This window comes from Octodon degus, unplaced genomic scaffold (assembly GCF_000260255.1).
Source record: "Octodon degus isolate 3935 unplaced genomic scaffold, OctDeg1.0 scaffold00005, whole genome shotgun sequence".
NCBI classification, from domain to species: Eukaryota; Metazoa; Chordata; class Mammalia; order Rodentia; family Octodontidae; genus Octodon; species Octodon degus.
In genome coordinates, this window is record NW_004524581.1 from 27,341,607 (window position 1) to 27,362,108 (window position 20,502).

Below are 20,502 nucleotides of genomic sequence, written 5' to 3' on the forward strand. Positions count from 1 at the left end.
AGAGGCAGAGGCAGAGGCAGAGGCAGAGGCAGAGGCAGGCAGGATCTTGCTTAAGGTTTCAAACTTACAATCCCTCCTGCCTTAGCCTCCTGAAGATGACAGGCATGTGTCACCACACTTGGCTGATGGGTCCCATGTGGTTTAGTTTTAGTTTGGGGGATTTTTTTGTTTATTTTGTTTTTTAGAAAGGATCTCACTATGTAGTCTAGGCTAGCCTTGAATTCTGTGTAGCCTACACTGGCCTCAAACTCTCAGTGATTCTCCTGCCTCAGCCTCTTGAGTGCTGGGATTACAGGTGTGCACCACCAACATCTGGCTTCATATTCATCTTTGAACCTAATTTTGTCATGTTTTTAAGTGCCGGGGATCGGGGCTCAGGAGCTGTGCCTGCCAGGTAAGTGCTCTACCCCTGAGTGGTTAAAAGTTGTGCAGTGCTGGCCAGATAGCTCAGTGGATTAAAGCACCTGCTTAGGCAGACACGGGTCAGGGGTTTGATCCCTGGCCTGCCAAGCTGGGCCCACCCCCAGGGCGCTCTGTGACAGCAGTTGAGACTGGGTGTGGTGGCACGCGCCTGTAATCCTGGAGCTTGGGAGGCTGAAAAACAGGAAGGATCACTACGAGTCTGATCTCTGTAGCGAGACCCTGTAGACTCTACTAAATACGTTACCAAAAAAAAGTGGTTGTGTATACTTTCGGCAGCGGCCTCTGCCTTGGGTCAGCCTTGGGAGTCCCGGGTTGCGGACCTCAGCCCGTGGTGGCAGCAGTGAGACCAAAGTGGTGGCCCGACGAGAAGGCAGAGCCCTTGGAGGAAGGGAAGAGGCACAGCCACCACAGAAACCAGTTTTCTGGTCTCTGGAAAAATAAACACAACATTTCTGCCCGGCAGCTCTACCCTGGGCCTTGGCCAGTGAACAGGAGCGGCGCCCACAGGCACCGGGAGGCGGCTGTCGGGGTGGGGGTGTCTCACCTCTGTCCTCGATGCACCCACACCAGGTTGGGCACGACTCCCGGCACTGCAGGAGCAGGCAGGGCCCGGCGCGTAATGTTCAGACACCAGTTCTCAGACTCGGCTCTTCCCCTTGGGTGCAGGTTGACAGGTGCTGGCTATCAATGCAGTTCCTACCAAACTATCTGTGACATTCCTCCCAGGCATGGAAAATGTCTGCCCTGAATTCCCAAGGAATCAGAGGACACTGGACGTGCAGAGCAGCCGGGAGCAGCGGGACGCACCTAGCGACAGGGAGGAGCAGGCTCGAGCGTGGAGACGGCAGCCCAGGGCAGCCGGAAGGCAGGCGGGCACGGCCGAGTGTGGGCTTCAGCAGAGGCCCAGGGACAGCGGAGAAAGCCTTCAGCGAGCGGCGTGCGGGGTCGTCTCACAGCCGGACAGCAGCGCACGTGGCAGTTATGTATGGATCTGCGAGCGGAAAACGGGAGCCCCCCGGCCTGCAGGTTTCTGAGTAAGATTTCAAAAACCCAGGCAAAAATTAATTGATAAGGCTGTATCAGCCTAAATTAAGGTTCTGCTCAGTAAAGGTAACAGAGTAAAGATATAACCTACAGAATGGAGAAAATATTTAGAAATATGTATCTGATAAGGGGTTAATATAAAAAATATGAAATGTTCATTTGAGGAGGTCTATTTCTCCTAATGTAAGCATCACCAACGTATACTTGTATTAGAGTATTACATGGTATCCCATAAATACAACTTTTTTTTTTAGTGTTTTTATATATTAATTGAATTTTAAAAACTCAGTTCAGGGCCAGGGATATAGCACAGGGCCATAAATGCCTGCCTGGCAAGCACAAGGTCCCAAGTTCAATCCCCAGTATCGATAATTAACTAACAATAAAAACAACTCAGGTCAAAAAAAATTTTTTTTTAAAGAGGAAAATATCTGAGTAGACTTTTCTGGAGAAAGGCTACAGGTGCAGTGGTGCACACCTGCGGCCCGGCACTAGGCGAGGCTGAGACAGGAGGATGGTCAGTTGAGGCCCTGGGTCAGGGCAGGGAGGCAGAGAGGAGCCTGGCTGCCATCCCAGGGCATGAGAGAGAGCAGATCAGACCACGGGCGTGCCGTGGCGCCCCGCTCGAATGACTTGGAGACAAGGAGCTCCTACACACTGCCAGTGAGAGCATCCGTCGGTGCAGCCAGCAGAGAAGCAGTCTGGAGCAGCCCGCTGCGGGCGCTCGCATCCCGAAGAAGGGAGCAAGCGGGAGAGACGGCATTCGAGCACCGGTCACGGCCGCCAAGCGCAGAAGTGCACGCGTGGCCGTTAGCAGAGAACTAAAATGCGCATCTGATCATGGAATACACGTGCATGAGGGGCCGCAGGCAGACACTGGCAGTGTGCACGAACCCGGGGATGCCACGTCAGATGAACTGAGCACAGACAAGCACCCTGTGGTCTCGTGGGCCCCAAGGAGGGCCTGTGGGCAGGCGGGTGCTCGGTGCACAGTCTCGGCCACGTCGGCGCACATGCACAGCCACGCTGCTGTCAAGGGTTTTGGATATTCTCAGCGGTGACCGATGGCTAAGTGGATGGATTTGCCAGTGCTGACTGGATCACTGCCCAGTGTGCTCTGGAATCAGAGCCACACAGGTGTCCCACAGACCATGTGCGCACAACCACGGAACAGACCACACTATCTAGTGGGGTGCTCTCGTTGCTTGCCCTCCTCCTCTCTCCCCAGCCTGGTGACTTGGTGTCTGCCCTGGCCCAGTGTGGTGCCCCACACCTGGGCTCCTTGGAGCCTTCAGGGCCTCACAGGCCCTAGCTATAGGATGCACAGGGCCAAGGTGGACCGCAGGGCTTTGTCGCAGCCGAGCCAGGTGGGCCCTTCCAAGGGACGGGACACATCTCCAGCAGCTTCCTTGCTGTCCTGCATCCCCGCTGGCAGCTGCTGGTAGACACAGATCACTCTCCACAGCTCTACCTGGAGGCTCCGGCCTCTGCTCTTCCACCCAGCGCCACATGTGAGTCCCAGTCCCTGCTCCGGGGCCAGTGCACCTCTTCCATTGTCACATCACCTCTGAACTGATCCCTGTTCCTGTCCACCACAGTGACCATTGCAGGAGCTGCCTCTCCCCGACCTCAGATGTGAGCCCAGTGTCCCCAGTGCCCAGCCCCCTGCCCCTCAGCCCTGCTCAGTGTCACTTTTGAAGTCTCCCTGCCCCTGCATGTCATCCACACTGGAAGCTAACAAAAGAAACAAAGTCCTGCCATTAGGCTTCATGAGAGATGACACTGAGTGACAAGGAGCACCTACCCTGACCTCCATGTGACACCTGCTCAGCGTGATGCAGAGGTCCAGGCTGACCAGGGCATCAGTCAGCATCTGAGTTCTGGGTGCTGCGGGGCACCTGGGTGCCGGGAGGAGAAGGCTGGCTCGGGGGCGTGCAGTGACCAGGAAAGGGAACCTGTGTTCAGGGTGACAGGATTCCCTTCCCACCAAAGTCAGCACTGACTGGGCCACCAGGGAGGGCACCACAGGTGCTGGACAGATCTGGAGGGACCCTGAGCCCTGAGAAGGTGGCACTGCACAGCAGGTTCCCATGGCCCAGGGCCCCTCCTGGCTGTGCACGCAAGGTAGGGTCCAACCAGACCATGTCAGAGGGCGTGGCAGGCCTGGCAGAGTCCCCAGAGGCTGGGGGTAGGGGCTATAGGGACACTGATGATACCAACACAGGGATGAGAAGTTGGCACTTTATTTCAGCACAACAAAAGTTGGCACAGCAAAGCCACAGCAGTTTGGGCCAATGTGCTCTCCAGACTGTACCCACACGTGACATTTGAGCACACCTGCTCACACATTTCTGCAGGGCTCTTGACACCCTCCTGGAGGATAGCTGTGCCACCCCGCCTAGCGGGCATCCACCCCTTCACAGTCCAGGAGCTCCAAGGACGGGGGAGCTCACGTCCTCCCAGGAGTTCAGACCCCCCAATCTGCCAGAAGCTGTGCTTGGCCAAGCTCTGGCCGCCTGCAGGAAGCATCACCCACACTAACGCCCCGGGGCACCCAGGCCACTTACCACGCTTTTCCAGCCCTGGCAGGGAGTCCGCTGGCCTGGGGAACACCACTGCTGGGATGCCCAATAGGAGCCTGGCTGTCTTGTGACAGGCGCAGCCTTTGCATGGGCCAGGAGCTTCCCTGGGATGGCCAGGCCCCCGGCCCTAGTGAGCTGTCTGGGCCTCTGGATCCTCAGGCCTCAGTGGCCCTGGCCCTGGTCATGGGTTGGGCGCCCCCTGCTGCCCCTCAGCCTGGTGCCTGCCCTGCCCCGTTCACCCAGCTGAGGCACCTGGGAGGGGACGGGAACGGATGCGGCAGTGGGGGATGTGGGAGCTGCAGTGCAGGGCTGGCAGCAGCATCCTCCGCGCTGCCTGGCTCCATGCCCCCAGAGCTCACCTGGACAGAAAAAGTTAGGTTACCAGTGTCCCCCAGTTCCGGCTGCTGCTGTGTGCAGACCAGGCGACAGCCTAAGGAAGGCCAGCGTTTGCCCAGCGCAAGAAGCCCCATGACAGGTATGGCTCCCGCAGTCGCCGCCTCCTTTCACACTCAAGGCTATAAATACTCTCAGGTGCAAACGGCAGCACTGCCAGACGTTCATCATAAATTACAGGTCGATGGTTCTGAGGCTTCAGGCCCTTGGGAGAGTATTTCAGTTCTTTAGAAAACAGAGAAGTGAACCTGATCAGGCCGAATGGGTGTGGTGGCTGGGGCCAGGCAGTGGCCCTGGTCAGCAAATAAAGGCAGCCGCAGGTCAAGGACTCGGCCCCCAAGCAGGGCGCCTTCACCTGCTCCCTGCCAGGCTGCACCCTCTGCATGGCAGTGAAACAAAGCGGAAGGCCCAGCTGAGATCTTCAGCTAGCCGCATGTCCTGGGTACAGCCCAGGGCCACGCACATCACCACGCGGCCCGAGCCGTGCAGGGCAAGGCCTCTGGGCTCCCCGCCACCCTGTCCTGGTAAACCAGGCGCACAATGCAGAGCTGCCACGCGCGACAGGGGCCCTGAAGGCCACACAAACCTCTCCTGCCAGAAACTCCTGAGCAAACACCAGGCACCAGGAAGACTTCGAATTTAATATAATAATAAGCCCCACCGTGGTACAGAGCCATGAACTGCATTTTCAATTCCTAGGGCCACTAATGAGCACCGGGCTCCTGCTGGGCTGTTGTCAGAATAAACATGCAGAATCGATGGCTATGGTCACAGAAATGGATGGCACTTGGCCCACACCTGCCATGTGGCTTACAGTGACCACTCCGTGCCACCACGTCACCCAGGCCACTGGCCACCACACGGGAGGCAAGATGATAACAACAAGGGAAAGCAACCCCTAATAAGGAAAACCTCCCAGAAGGAGCCAAATTTAATTTTCGGCTCCGACACCTTTCTTCCCAGTCCGAAGGGAGGCCCCTAATTGAAGTCTGCAGCAGGACGTTCCATCTCTTCATTACCCAGCGGCCTCCGCGCGCCGGAGCCGCACACGGCTTTCATTGTAGCTCACGCCCTCCTTCCCCGTGGCTCCAGAAAAGCTAAGTGATTACAATTTTGTTATCTTCTAAATTAAAGAGCAGGTGAGGCTGACTGGGTCAGAGCCTCGTGCACAGCGGTGTGGCAGCTGTGGGGACGGCATAACTACTAAGCAATTTTTCCCACAATTCAAAACTCTTTTTTTCCTGGCCAAGGAGTCAGTCTAACAAACACATCCCACTCTTGCTGAAAATAATTTCTTTTCCCAACTCTTCTAGAAATAAAACACTTTTAATGTATTTGTCAGGAATCGACACTTCATTTAATGAGATCTAAAAAGTGACAATTCAAAGAGCAACAAAATGAGCCCCACTGCCGCCACAGACTCCTAACTGAAATGAGAACAACAGAAAAAGTCCTCAGCACACAGGAAACACCGAGCACGTGTGGTCAAGGTGCTCCCGGCTGCTGCAGGCCAAGTGCCCCTCCCAGAGCCACTGTGAGGTGGCTCTGAGGCATCCTTCTGCTGTCCCCAAATGCAATAAAAGGGCAGCGTCTCCAGCACAATGCACTCCATTCTGTGCTCAGAGTGGAACAGCAGCACTGCGGTACTGTGGGGCTGTGTGGACAGTGGCGCCACTGGGCCGAGGAGCCACAGAGCCCCATCCTCTCCGCCCCTCACACCCGGGCACCACTGCCCGCGTGCTGGCTCCAACCCAGTTGGGCACTCTTGCTTGGTGTCGCTTGTCTAGCCCGTGTTGGTCCTACTGTGAGGCTGCCAGGCCTCCCTTGACGCTCGCTGTGCACTCCTGTTCCCTGGACATGTGGCCCAGCCCTAGAACACCTGTGCTGTGGCCACCCGGCCCAGCGGGGTACAGGGGAAGGTGCAGGGCCACCTGCTCTGAAAAGCCCATCAAGACAGAGCTCTGTGCTGCGTGCGAGCATCCACAGTGGCAGGAGACAATAGGGAGGCCCACGGAGGCAGCCAATCCACGTGCAGGGACGCAAGAGCCACCCTCACCAGCTGCTGGTGCAGCCCCATCACCCCTTGGAGCCATGCCTGTGGGTCAGGGTGCTTTGGGATGTGATGTAGAGCCACCAAATGACAAGTTGCCAATGTCCCCAGAGCCAGGGCCCTGGACCACTGCCTCCCAGAGGTCACTGGGCCCAAGTATACAGCCTCGCTGTCGGACAGTCCCAGCCAGCTAGGAAGCGCTGAGTGGGCAGCACGCCTTGCCATCTGGCCACGGGAGCTGGAGCCCACAGAGGCAGCAGAGGCCCGGGGCGGAGAATGCTGAGGCTCAGCGGGGCTGCAGGCAGGGTCAGCAGCGGTGGGATGTCACTGGCGACACACGATCAGCGCGCGGCTGCAGTCAGGGAGCTCCTTCTGGGCAGACTGGGGGCATTTTTCAGAGCTGTGTTCCCAACTTGGGTGTGTGGTCTTGGGACACACAGAGGCCAACACATGGTGGCTTCGGAGCCTACTGGGCTCCTGTCCACTGGGCGGAAAAAAATGGGAGGACGAGGCCTGGGTCTGCGAGCGTTCTGAGCATGCGCACAGGCTGGGTGCGGGCCACAGGCAGGTCTGTGACTCAGCAGCGAGCCCTGACTCCAGGCTCATCGTCTCCAACTTCCTTGGAGGAGTTCCCTGGTCAGACCTGGTGCCACACAACCACCAGCACTGAGAGGAAACTCCACCCTCAGAAGGATTAGAACGAGCAGTTTGCTGCTGGACTACTGCAAAAAGAACTGGAATACCTAGGATTCAGCAAGTGGAGAATAACTAACAGGAATAACAAAATCATTCAGTTGCCAGGGCGCTGTGTTCCATACGAGCAAACGCTGTGGAAACCCATTTCCCACAGGGCACCTCAGGTAACAAAGGCCTAGTGCGCCCTCTGCTACTTCCTTCTGCTCCTCGCCTGGGAGGGTCAGAGAGGGAAGGTTTCAACGGGGGGCTCGATGCAGAGCAGAGCTGCCTTGTCCCAGGGCCAGCCTGATATGGGCAAGCCCAGGGGACACCTCAGCCTCTCCTTAGGAGAAAAGGTCTGCTTAGGAGCCAAGTCTGCTCCCAGAAAGGGCCAGCCCAATCCACAAAAGTCCCTGCCAGGGAGGACACATTCCTGTCACCTGTGCCACCACATTAGGGCATATCTGGCTGTCCCCCAAGCCTCAGGCAGCCATGGTGGGGCTTTCAGAGGTGGCTGGATCTGGGATGTGTGATGCTGGGTTGAGGATTATGGAATCAGCCACTGACCGGTCAGGCAGCGTGCAGGGCGTGGCCAATGGCAAGGCTGCCCTGGGGGTGCACTAGGCACCTGCACACCGCATAGGCTCTAAGGGGACAGAGAGGGTGCTGCCCTCGCCTGCTGCTTCTCTGCGTCACATTGGCTGCCTTCTGCTTTGAGCCCTCTGCCCACCAGCCTGCTTCTCTGTGACGCCCCTGGCACGCCGCCCCGCTGGGAGCGAGCCGCCAGAGCCAGAAACCACCATAAACTATGAGCTAAGTGCACCTCTGTCTCAGCAAGGAGAAGAGCCAGCCAGACCCTGTCTACCACCCCTTTATTGGTGCTGCCGGTGGGGTGAACGCACGCTGGGGCTGGGGCTGGGGCTGGGGCTGGGGGGCAGCGAGCTGGCACCTGCGGCCCGCAGGGCTTGAGGGTCGAGCTGCGGAGTGGCCGGGCTTCCGTCCCCGGCAGCTGGCTCCTCGCCGCGTTCATCCTTCTGGGTGCTTGGCTGCTCTGGACACTCGAAGTGGACGCAGTGGAACACCTGTGAGAAAGAAGCAGCGGGCGGTGAGCACGGCCAGCCCGCGCCCAGGGCTGCAGGGGCTCACGGAGGGCAGGGACCTGGTCCCCACGCCCACCTGGCGGGGTAGAAGTTGTAGTGTGCTTTTGAGTGGCCAGGTGCCACGGCGTGGGTCTCTGCACAGGGCTCTCAGTGGGTCACTCTGTTCGCCTGACTTCTGTCCCCGAACTCTTTCTGTTTTAATTCCTTAACTTTTCCTAGGCTGAAGGAGGTGTGAGCTGTGGTGACGGCTGGGAGTGCCCTGCACTCAGAGCCACTAAGCTATACTTGCCCTGAGCGAGCGGGACAGCACGGCGATTCCACTGTAGTAAGCTGGCACGGGAAGCAGCCAGCTGCCGCAGCTCTGCAAGGACAGCGCCGCATGGGACGCTTGGCACGTGTGCCTGCCCCGGGCTGGGGGCAGCGGGCAGCTGGGCACACAGGCATGGGGGGCAGGCAGCGCCTGGGCACGTGGCCTGGGGCCCTCGGAGGACACTCAACTGAGTCGGATCTCTCAACTTAGAACAAAGAATAACTGACACAATAATGATCGACACAGGACTGACAAAGTTTTACATGTAGCAGCAATTTTTCCAGAAGTATAAAAAATTTTCAAAATTCACTGGCTAAATCCAAAGTATAAACCTTTTCTACAGTATCAGATTTTGTGCTTTCCTCAATAAGCTTCTTCAAACCTATGTTATCAAGTCATGTTATCCAATACTCCTGTCAGTCCTCTTCGCCCCTCTTACACTTAGTTGCTATCTCCTATTTATAGAAGCCACTGTATTGAAGCCCATGATGAGGCATTTTATCTACAGCTCTGCCTAATACACTCTTGTCCACAGCTCCTTGGGGACCACGCATGCGGTGTGCACCAGCGCCAGCTCCATGGCCTGGAGAAGAGATGCAGAGAGGAGGGGTACGTGGTGAGACGCATCCCCAGAAGGCATGAAGAGAGCAAAGCCCATGGGGAGTGGTGCACACCACACCCGCAGATCCCTAGTGAGAAGGGGCTTGGGGACAGTGGAGGGGGCAGCTCACACACAGGCTGGAGCTCAGGGGGCAGCTGGCTTGAGCTGTGCGCCTGAAGGCTGGTGGGGTCTGTGTTCTGCCATGGGGCCTGCTTGGCAGGACACACACTGTCCCTTCCTGATTTGCCCTGAGTCTATCCTGGGGTAAGGCCTGCTGGGGTGCAGGTGGGTAGGAGCCCTGGGGCTCAGGAGGGCTGGGTGGCTGCTCTCTCCAGGGTGGCTGTGGCCCCTCAGCGTGCGCGCCTCCTGCTACTGCAGAGCTGTGTCCACCGAGGAGCCAAATGTCACATCAATGGCAGAATTACGTTGAAAATATAAATTCTGTGCTTACCTTCCTGCATCACTGTTTTCCACATTCCCATTTCAATTCATTTATCAACCACTGTTTCAAATTTCACACTTCAAACTCTAACATGAGGAAGCACGGGGACCGCGTGCTTTCCTGGTCTCCCTTTCCATTTGGGGCAGCAGCTGCGTTCCCCCAGAATGAGCTCATTTGCCTCCTCAAAGGTAGGCCGTTGGCGAGGTCCTGGCCAAGGGCCTTCTGCGGGTGCAGTGCCCCCACTGCCCCTCCCGGCCCTGAGCCCCCCAGACAGCTCCCTGCCTGCGCCCGCCTGCACATGTGTTCCTGCGCGCGCCAGCCAGGCCCACATCAGAGAGGAGGGTCTTTTGCGGAGATGTGAACACCACGTGGCCAGCAGCTCTGGGCACGGGCCTCTCTGCAAACTGCTAACCTGCCCTCCTCCATCAGCCTGGCGGCTTGGAGCTCTGCAGCAGCAAGAGGAGCTTAAGGCAGAGTGACCCTCGGTGCCCCCCGCCTGCCCCTAGCCTGGCAGCAGGGCGGGCTCCGAGGATCACCCCCCCATACAGCTTCCATGGCGAAGGCATGGCCCAGCCCTGTCAAGATGACCCAGTCTCGTTCTGTCCTCACCGCCTGTGAAGGGGGTCAACGTGCTGCGCAGGCCTGGGCCCTCCCCTGCCACGCTGCAGCTTGGTGCCTCCTGGCCTCGCTGTCCCCAGCCCTCTATCGCCCTGCTCTCGGCATCTAAGCCGCTGGTCTGAGCCCCCGCACCCGCTCGCACTCCCCTCGACGCCTCCCGCCCCCACGGCCATCTCTCCTGCTCCTGGGGGTCTCTGCTGCACTGCACATTTCCAGGTAAGCTCTTCCGGGCATGCCCGGGACTGGCTCTGCACTCAAGGCCCCAAATTTCATCCGCCCTTCTCAGGGCAGTAAACACCCTGACTGAGACAGGAGGCTGAGAGGACCTGGGCTGGCTTCCTGCTTCTCTACCAGGAGGTACCAGCCCCGTGGTGGGTGGGTGTCCCCGCCCCAGCCTGCCAGAAGTCGCACAGTGCGCTGAGGCGAGTGCATGGGACGCACGTGCTGGCCTGCGCCCCATTTCCCACGTGGATTTAGCTCCCGGCTGGTAGGCAGCCGCAGTAGCTGCACAGCTGCGTTTAGTCCACTAGCCAATCCGTGTCACAAGTGCGCTCATTCCCGACACACCCACCAGCACCAGAGAGCCTCCCGGCAGGGCGTGGCTTTCCAGGGTGCGAGAGGGGACCCCGCTGGGCTCCCCACCAGACAGCCGTGGGAGGAGGCCCAGGAGCCTAGGGAGAGCTGCAGCCTGTGTCCCCAGCGCCGCACGCACAGCACGGGGCTCCTGGGCGCTTCCACCAGGTCACAGCTCTGTCGGGTTCAAAGGCAGCGCAAGGAATAGTTCCCCTTAAGAAGGCACAAGCGTGAGGCAGAGGTGCCCACTGGTGGGCCCCGGGGCACAGGAGCAGCCGGGCAGCTGGGCTGGAGGGGAGCCTCCTCGCCAGGCGGCAGGGAGCAGCGGGGGGGGGGGGGTGCATCTCACTGCGCACTCCTGTGCCAGCGCGGGGTTCCCTGGGCAGAAGGCACTACGGCTCAGGGGTCCACGCGGCATGCCCCAGGGCCAGGGAACGCTGAGCCTTAAAGGCCAGGCAGCAAGCCACACTGGGGTGGAGGAGGATGGGGGTGGGAGGGTGGTCCCCAGCCAAAGCCTGGACAGGGAGGGGCTTGGGCGAGGGATGGCGGGAGGTAGGGGAGGGGTGAGGATGGGGGCGTGGCCACAGGACTCCTTTTGAGAACTGAGAGCTCTCGTTAAAGATGTTTATGGAGGAAAGGTGAAAAATTCAAATAATGTAAGTGTCTAAGAAAGATGAAAAACCTTTAACCTTGAACCTCTTGATAAACAGCAGTTTACCATCAATGAGGAGTCATTTTTAAAGAAAAGCTAAATAAAGCACAATTTGACAGCAAACTCATTGGGATGAAAAGCTTAGGAGGCGATGCTTGAAGGGGCAGGAACAGCAGCGGGGGTGCCACTGAAGGGCTCCTGGCTCCAGCACAGACGTCACACCCTGGCCCATGCCAAGGAGGGGAACCACAGGGCCTCTGGCATCCTCGGGGTTATCTGGCACCCAGCCCCTGCTCTCTCAGGGCACAGTCGACCTGGGATTCCATCCAGGCCGAGCCTCCCCCCCCATCAAGACACCAACGGGTCAGCACTGAGTCGAGGGGTGGAGGGGCAGGGGCACAAGGTGCCCTCTGCCTGGAAGGCGGTCAGGGCTGGAGGCAGACAGAAACGACGTGGCCTTCGGGCAGAGGGGACAAAAGACAGACTTCTAGACTCTGGGACCCAGCTCCCGCCAGCCCTGCCACCCTCTGAACAGTCTGGCTCGGTCACCTCAGTGAAGATCAAGCCCATCAGCCTTGAGCCATGCGTGACAGTGGTGGAGTCAGCGGCCGAGTGGCACCCAGCCAGCTCTGGGCACTGAGGATGCTAATGAGCACCATGGTGCCTGCCCTCCTTTAGATCCGCAGATCCGCATGTGGGCCTCCAAGGAGAGCCTGTGGCGGAGGCCGCTCCGCCTCTCACAGAAATGCAGGAGGGTGCCCAGGCCCACTGCCCAGAGGAGCAGGGGCCTGCAGATGAGCCCAGCCCGTCCCCCGGTCCCCAAGTCCCATCCCACTTCCTCCTTCCTCCAGGTAGCCCTGCCAAGGCCCAGTCAAAGCCCAGCATCTCTGCTCTCAGAAGCGTGTGCATTCAGCTTCTTTCCCAAACCTTCCTGTCTGTAACACCCCGAGGAAAGGGTATGACCAACAGTGAATAAGGCGTGCAGGGCACAGACACTTCTGATTTATGCTGAGCCATCCCCATGGCGGCCACATCGCTCTCCCTCCCCTTCCCAGCACTCATGCATCCCATTAGCCTGTTTAATTGCTGTGGCTCACAAAGGGGCACCTTCGAGAACCCTCTTCACTGGTCCTTGGATCTCTCCCTGGAGGCACACCGGCTAATCTGCAATGTAGCCGTGTGTACGCATCCACACAGCCTTCGTCACAACCCGCACAATCCTGCTCTGTGCTGCTGTTTATCACACCCTGCCTCGCTCTCTAGAGCTGTAATTCTGACATGTCTGAAGGGTCTGGGCGCTCTCTTCTCCGTGAGCCCAGCACAGGATTTCAGAAGTCACCCGCCCTCTCTTGGCCGGCAGGCTAATTCCTCAGCTGGTCACTGCCTGCCGCCTTTCATTAGCAGGGTTCCCCAAGCACTGTTTGCTGACATATCTTCAAGGTTTTCACAACTACACGCCTCTGCTAATTTTCCCAAGTTGGCCTAAGGGTGCCTCCTGGAATTGTAGCAGAAATTGGGAAAATTTAATAAATGTTGATCAATGATTCTACCTTGCTTTCTGGGTTTCTCCTGAGTAATTTCCACAGACCACTTTCATGCCAACCAATACAAACAGGATTTCTAATCTGAGCTTTCAGCTAAAATCTACAAGGCAACACATCTTTATCAAGCAGACACCTACTTCCTGATGGCTGTCCCTAAGACTCAGGCCGCAGGTCTGATGTCCTGGGAGAAAAGGCTGCGGTGGCCTCACAGCCCTGCTCAGCCCAGTAACCAGAGCTGACAACCGCGACCACCTGCCTCTCACGCTCCTATCAGAGCAGAAGTTGGTGACCCCAGGACAGACTGCAGGGGACTTTTATTCCTGCTCCTTAAAAAAGGAACCAAAACACTTCAAACAAAACACTCCTTTGTATAGGCCTTGATGTTATGTGTCTGAACAGCCCAACACATTATGAAGAAACCCTTTCACAAGCAAACGTTTCCAGATTGGGAGCTACAGTGTTCAGGAAAGCCAGGGGTGATGGGGTATCCCACTATTTTATCTCTAGTAGGAGGGAAGTTTGTTTCTATTAGGAGTCGAAGTAAATTTCTGGGTAACCATGCTCATCTATGATGCTAACTTTTGAACACCCCAAGTCAGTTCCCACAGGTAACTATCTGGAAGGTTCTAGTAGAAAGCCTTTCTCCAGGCAGCCCTGGCATCATGCCTGTGTGTATGCCTTTCAGGGTTCCAGCAGAATCTCTCTTAGTTTGGCCATAACATGATGGAGGTATTTCTTAGTGATTTAAAAAATAGTAATAACACTGCAAAACCCAAAAGGGGCGTGCTCTGCTCCCAGGTTTCTGGGCCAGCTTCGTGCCACCCCCCACCCCATGGATGTGGCCTCACTGAGGCCCCTTCCCATTGGACAGCGCTGGTAGGCAAGTGGCCACTCTGCTACCTGTTGGCTCGCACGGGACAGGCAAGGAGGACCTGTGGCCCTCAGGAGCCGAGCGTCTCCACTGGCCTCGCTATGTGCCGGCTCCCGGCTGTCTGAGGATGCAGAATGACTGCTGCTCTGACACGACCGGCCCAAGGATTGTCAGTGTCTGAAACAATGACGTGAGCTCCATGTTGTGTCATTTTTTCTGCTCTTTTCCCACTAAAACCGTTTATAATGGACGTGTGAGCGTAAAGATGCCCCTGAAAAGGTCTTGCATGTCTAGCATGTGAGAGGCTCTATGCTCAGTCACCAGTGCTGTGGAAAACAAGCTGCTTTTTATAATTATGCAGGCAACATCTCCCTAGGGAGAGCCTTTGAGACCTATTTCTTTCTCCTCAAAGTGCTGTGCGACATAGAGAGGTGGAGTGACGTGGTGTCTACGGCTGAGAGGCCCCTCCCTCCCTCTCTCCTTTGCCCTGGTGCAGCACACCCCTGCCTGCAGCAGCTGCTTCTCAGAGCTCCTTCTAGATCCTTCCATGCCTCTTTCACAGCCAGCTCTTCTGGTGTGTAACCCTTAAGTCCACGGTTCTCTCAGGACTGCTCACCTCTCACCGCCCTTCCCCGCCCTGCATTTCCTCCAGGCTTCCCCATGCCTGTTGCCTCCTTTCCCCAGGGACCAGCAGCTCCCCCTTCTGCTCTCATGTGGCTGCCCCAGTGATTCCTGAGCACCTCTTTCACTTAGAATTCTGCATGGAAGCCCCTGGCCTGCTCTGACTAGTGGAGGGGCAGCTGTGTGCCACGCTCGTGGTAGGTGCTTGGGACACAGAGGTGCCAGAGTCCTGTGCTTGGTACTGTTAAGCCAGCTCCTAGGTATCGTCTACCCTGGGGCCCACTGGCTCTGTGCCAGGACCCTGCTGATCTGGTGCCACAACCTCGATTCTGGCACACTGCCCTGCCATGCACCACCCAGGCTTCCATGGTGCTGTCCAAAACCTGGCTCTGAAAGAAACAAAGCCAAACAAAAAACCTGGCTCTGCTGGGCCACTCCTGTCTGCAACAGTTCTTGTTGTGTGTACCCCTACCCATTGGGAGGTGGAGCCCCAGGAGGGCCTGGCTCTCAGCTGGGCAGCCAGGGTCTGACGGCTGGTGCTGTCTCTCTCCACACACCAGGCTCTGCAGGGTGCCACCTGCCTCTATTTGCTCGTGGTCTCCGTGGCTCTGCCACCACATGCCTGCTTCACCCATCCTGCTGCCCCACTGGGGAGTCTGCCTTGAGAGTGAGCACACAGGCACTGAGGCTCCTCCCGGGTCCAGACTATGACCCTCTGGGGGAAGCTGGGGGAAGTCCCCAGAGAGTCAGAGGGGGTCAGGTCACCCCTGAGGAGGTCTGGGAAATAATTATTACCAGGCTAGGAAGGAACATTTATTTAGCGTTTTCAGAGTCTGTTTCTTGCCACCACCACCCCCAGCCACATGTTGCTATGGGAACAAGGATAGCACTGGGAGCCCAGAGCCATTCACTGGCCTGACAGAAGCCTGTAAATAAATTCTGCCTCACTCCAGGCTCTGAGCCGAGTGGTCCTGGAGGGCAGCTTAAGTAACTACTTGCAGGCTTCTGGTCCTGCTGGTACCGGTTCATGCAGACCCTCCCATGACAAGCTGAAGGCCCATTACTATTCCTAGCACGGCAGGTGGCGGGTGTGCAGTGTAATCTGCAGCCCTGGCCTCCCACACCATTCTCAACGTGATCTCACTCCAGTGAGATCCCCAGGGCTGGGACCAGTGGATCCGCTTTAGGACCAGGGAAGCTCGCCTCCCACTGCCTGTCCACACCAGCCACCGCCACCATGTACGTCTCCACTGCTCTCCTACCATCCATGGCACCAGCTCCTGGAACGTCACCCAGAGTTGATGTGCTCTTCCTGGGGGTCGATGTCTATCAGGCAGCAGCCTGTGGCAGACCCTGTGAGGAAGGGCCCTGCCTCAGCTTTTCCTCTAGCTCTATCACGGGCAGTGCGCGAAGGAGCTCATAGGAACAGCCGCTTGCCAATGTCTGACACTCAGTTACCAGAATTCTGGGCCAGGGCAGAATGGGACCCACTTCTGCACCTGATTTTCTAGGCTTTTCTGGGATTCACAGCAGCCTGGTGAAGAACAAGCCTGCCTGGGTTCAAATGCCAGCTCTGCCATTCAAGGGAGGGTGACATCATACAGATTAGTTAGCATTTGTTAGCTTTGGTTTCTTTATACTTCCTTTGTGCCTAAAACCAAACTTTGTCTTGTGAAAACTATGCACTAAAGATGCATGAAACACATGAACAGTTGGCTGAAGCTGCCCAGGGATGCACCTGGCCCAGAAGCGGGGGCCCTAGCTGGGCCTCTGCACGTGGAGGAAAGCGCGAGGCTTGCTGGAGCCATCGTGGCCCCCTCACCCTTTTTCCTTAGCATTTTAGCTCCTATGTAGCCACAAACACTGCGTGTGGGTTCACTGGCATGGAGGTTGATGTGAATGTAACTCTAGCCATGACTTCGCCACGCTCTGACATTCAGTGCAGGACACCACCTGCCTCTTGCTCTGCCAGGACATGACTCAGGGTGTCCTGAGGTCTGCCATGGGCAGTGCTGGGGCGAATCCGGCTCACAGTCACATCCTGAGCAGGAGGGCTCTTCTGAGCATGTGCACAGCTTGACGTGCTCAGGCATCAGGCTTGGCTCTGCCAGAGGCCTGGATGACAGCTGTCATTGCCTTCAAAACAAGGGTGGCAGGAGTCTCCAGCACAGAGAAGAAAAGTACAAAGAGCCTGGAAGGGGCCTGGCACAGCCAGTGCTCGGACAGCACAGCCGTCGCTGTCGCTGATAACCACTATTTCCGTCCTATATACAGAGATGCTAAGTGTAGGCATGCACACTTTTCATTTACAAACCTTTCTGGGCTAAGGCCAGCCTCACTGTGGCTGTGGAAGCTGTCGGATGCCAGGGTGTCTCGATGACGTGAAGTTCTTTTCCTTTCTTCCCGTATTTGACTGACTGGGGGCGAGAGACAGCTGCAGAGACCACCTCTTTCCTTTGTCCACTATCCGTGCTGGTCCTGTGGCGGGTGCCAAAGGTATGAAGCCGAGGTTGACAGGGCCTCGGCCATACAAACTCCATGAGCACAGTGGAATGCTGGGAGCAGCTCCGGCCACCAATGCCATCTCCGTGCCTGTTACTGACCTGGCAAAGCTACGTGCAGCTCTCGTGGGCAAGAACCCTCTTTCTATGCCCAGAGTTCGCTCTTCCCCAGTCCTGCTTACTCCTCAGGGCTTCCTGGACCCTGAGCTCCTGCCACTAGAAAAACCGCTTCAGAATCTTCAAACCTAGGTTGCCATAAAAGACGTAACTTGTATCCCTTTCGCAGTCCTGGGCTCCTTTTCATAGGTGCACAGACTTGGTCTCATTTAAACTCAGCTGAGTTTCTTTAGGGATCTAGGTGTGTGCCTTTGCTAGCTTGCTAAGATACTCATAAAATGAAACGCAGGGGATGAAGAGAGAACAAGCACCGTGTGAACTCTAGCTCTGGAGCTGGCTGAAAGCGGAGGTCTGCTGACAGAAGCACGCACAGCGCCAGCCTTGTTCAGGAGCGGCTGGGGCGGAGGGGCAAGGTCTGGCTCTCGCCCTTGCTGTCCACCATGGAGCCATGTGGGCAAGCACACGGGGACAACACAGGCTCACTGAATTGGCCACTGAGACCCCAAAGAGGGCCCAAGGCTGGGGCCCACAGTGACCTTTCAGTCACAGGCACTGGGCAGCATCAGACAAGTGAGAACAAATGAAGGGCAGGCAGGCTGCTCCAAGATGACACAGGTCTGCACCTAGGCTTGGGCGGGGGGCTGCACACCGAGAGCGCTGGTGAAGAAGTGGGGAGGTGGGGAGGCTAAGCGAGGGTGAGGAACCTCGGGGTGAAGGAGTGTGTGCTGAGCAGGGAGGTGCGTTAAGGCCACACTGAGGACACAAGACACAGGAGGCCACCAGAGGACGGGAGGGCTCTATAGGAGGCAGAAACAAGGGGCATTTACTGACTGCAGTGCTAAGTGGAGCTACAATAACAAGTGAGTCTATCCCTGTGGTGCTCACAAAAGATGATGGGAGGCAGATACCCCAGCAGATGGAAGCACCTCCCAAGGAGAAGAGTGGGGCTGCAGGAACTAGAAGCCTGGCCCGACAGCGAGCATCAGGAAATCTGCACCCCCACACCCAGAGAAATCATTCCTGAAATTTATTTAGAACCAGAAAAGACCAAGAATAGCAAAGGCAATCCTGGGCAACAAAGACAAGGCAGGAGACATTACAATTCCTGACTTGAAATTATACTCCAAAGCTACTGTGATAAAATCAACATGGTACTGGCAACAAAATAGACCTGAGGATCAATGGACTCAATTAGAAGATACAGAGGCCTCTACGAACACACTCAGCCACCTGATCTTCGACAAAGGGGCTAAACACGCTTACTGGAAGAAGGATAGCCTCTTTAACAAATAGTGCTGGAAAAACTGGCTCTCTACATGCCGAAAACTAAAACTTGACCCAGGTCTATCACCATGTACTAAGTTAACGTCAAAATGGATTAAAGATCTAAACATTAAAACAGAAACACTAAATCTCCTGGAAGAGAAAGTAGGACGAACTCTTGAAGCCATAGGGGTAGGCAAAGAGTTCATGAACAAAAATCAGATCGCATGGGTAACACTTGAAAGAATTGATAACTGGGCCCAACTCTTACTGAGAAGTTTTTGCACATCAAAAGAAATTACCAACACAGTGAAAAGATAACCCACAAATTTGAAAAAGATCTTAATAAGCACTCAGACAAAGGTCTGCTCTCTAGAATTTATAAAGAACTAAAAAACATTAGGGACCCTAAATTTAAAGACTCAATCCAGAAATGGGGATCCACGATGAACACACACTTCTCAGAGAACGAAATTAAAGAAGCGAATAAATATATGAAAAAATGCTCCACATCACTAGCCATCTGTGAAATGCAAATTAAAACAACACTGAGATACCTTCTCACCCCAGAAAAGGCTATTGTAAAGAAATCAACCAACAACAAATGTTGGAGAGGCTGTGGGGAAAGGGGAACCCTTCTCCACTGCTGGTGGGAATGTAGACTGGTGCAACCCTTATGGAGATCAGTGTGGAGACTCGTTAAGAAACTAGGACTGGAAATCCCATTCAAGCCTGCTATCCCCCTACCGGGAATTTTCCCAGGGGAACGGAAAACGTCGTATCATGGTGATATATGCGTACCTATGTTTATAGGAGCACAATTTGTGATAGCCAAATCTTGGAAACAACCAAGATGCCTGTCACATGAGGAATGGTTGAAAAAGATGTGGTATTTTTACACAATGGAGTATTATTCAGCTATTAAGAATGATAAACTTGAAGGCTTTATATTGAAGTGGATGCCACTTGAACATATTCTCATAAGTGAAATAAACCAGACACACATGTGTAAATATCATATAGTCTGCCTAGTATAAGAAATAAAAAGAAGAAATACAAATAGAAAGGTATAACACGACTAAAATGAAAGCGAGAATGTGACTGGACAATGAGGAGAGGGTAAGGAGAAAAGCTGGGAAGCAGGACAGGGACAAAGCCATACACTTGTACGCACAAGATGGGCAAGGCAATGATCCTGAGAAACACCAGCAAGTTTTTGAAACTAGCAATTAATTGGTAGAATTCTCACCCTGACTAACTATATATGCTAATACCTGTGAACCAAGCAACTGTACTGAAGATAGCAATGTGTAATAGAAGGGTCTTGCTTGGAATGACTATCATTCTGGTCTTCTAAATACATACTTCTTGTCAGGACATACCAAGTATTACCATACTGTCCCACAAGTAAAAGTTTTTTTTAAAATGAGTAATAAAAAAAAAAAGACACAAGAAAAAGAAAAATAAATGTCACAGGACTGTCCTGCTACAATGCTGTATATGGTTAGATTTCTAAATTTCTGTGTAAAAATACGTGTTTATTCCTATTTTTTAAAATTATTTTTTCTTCATATTCTGTAAGGACTTAAAGTTCAACACATCAATACTTGATGGAAAATACCTGTTCCACATTATGCCAAAGATGTTTGATATTTAGACAGACAGGGTAAACCGAACTGCATACGTTGCAGGGTAATAATAAGCTTCTCTTCTGGAGGGTTAACAACCTAAGTTTGCAGGTCAAAAATTAGAGAAAAGGAAGGGCTACAAGGTCCGCCAACATTTTGGCCCTAGCCTTTCAAGGTCAGTGAAGACTCAAGACATAGGAGAACCTGTACTGTAACATCATGTAGGATTCCGGAAGAAGCGGACCGCGGCGTGGACATGGTGAGGAGAGCGTGCCAAGGAGAGACTTGGCGGATCCCCTTTGCGGCGAGCAGGGAGGGCTCGGCGTTCGGCCGTATTTCCTTCTCCAATGGGAGATCTTACCTGTTAAGTTGCTCCGAATGGAGACTTTCAGCGAGCGGGAAGAGGGGGAACAAAAGAAAACAAGAAAGTATGCGACCATGAAGCGAATGCTTAGTCTCAGAGATGAGAGACTCAAAGAAAAGGATAGATTAAA

The 20,502-nt window shown here is 55.2% G+C and overlaps 1 protein-coding gene across 2 annotated transcripts in view; it reads right to left on the minus strand.

Moving 5' to 3' along the window:
• Positions 1 to 6,529: 6,529 nt before the first annotated feature.
• Positions 6,530 to 20,502, minus strand: part of Btbd9 (BTB domain containing 9) — a 439,436-nt gene continuing 425,463 nt past the window's right edge. The window contains exons 11-12 of one of the 2 annotated variants that reach the window (XM_023720332.1): positions 8,117 to 8,249; positions 6,530 to 6,976 (exon numbers count right to left, since the gene is read on the minus strand). In XM_023720332.1, coding sequence (XP_023576100.1) covers positions 6,834 to 6,976; positions 8,117 to 8,249 — 276 coding nt within the window. In that variant the 3' untranslated portion in view covers positions 6,530 to 6,833. Of the gene's footprint in view, positions 6,977 to 8,022; positions 8,250 to 20,502 lie in introns of those variants that run through there. The other variant, XM_004624183.2, reaches the window with a different exon arrangement.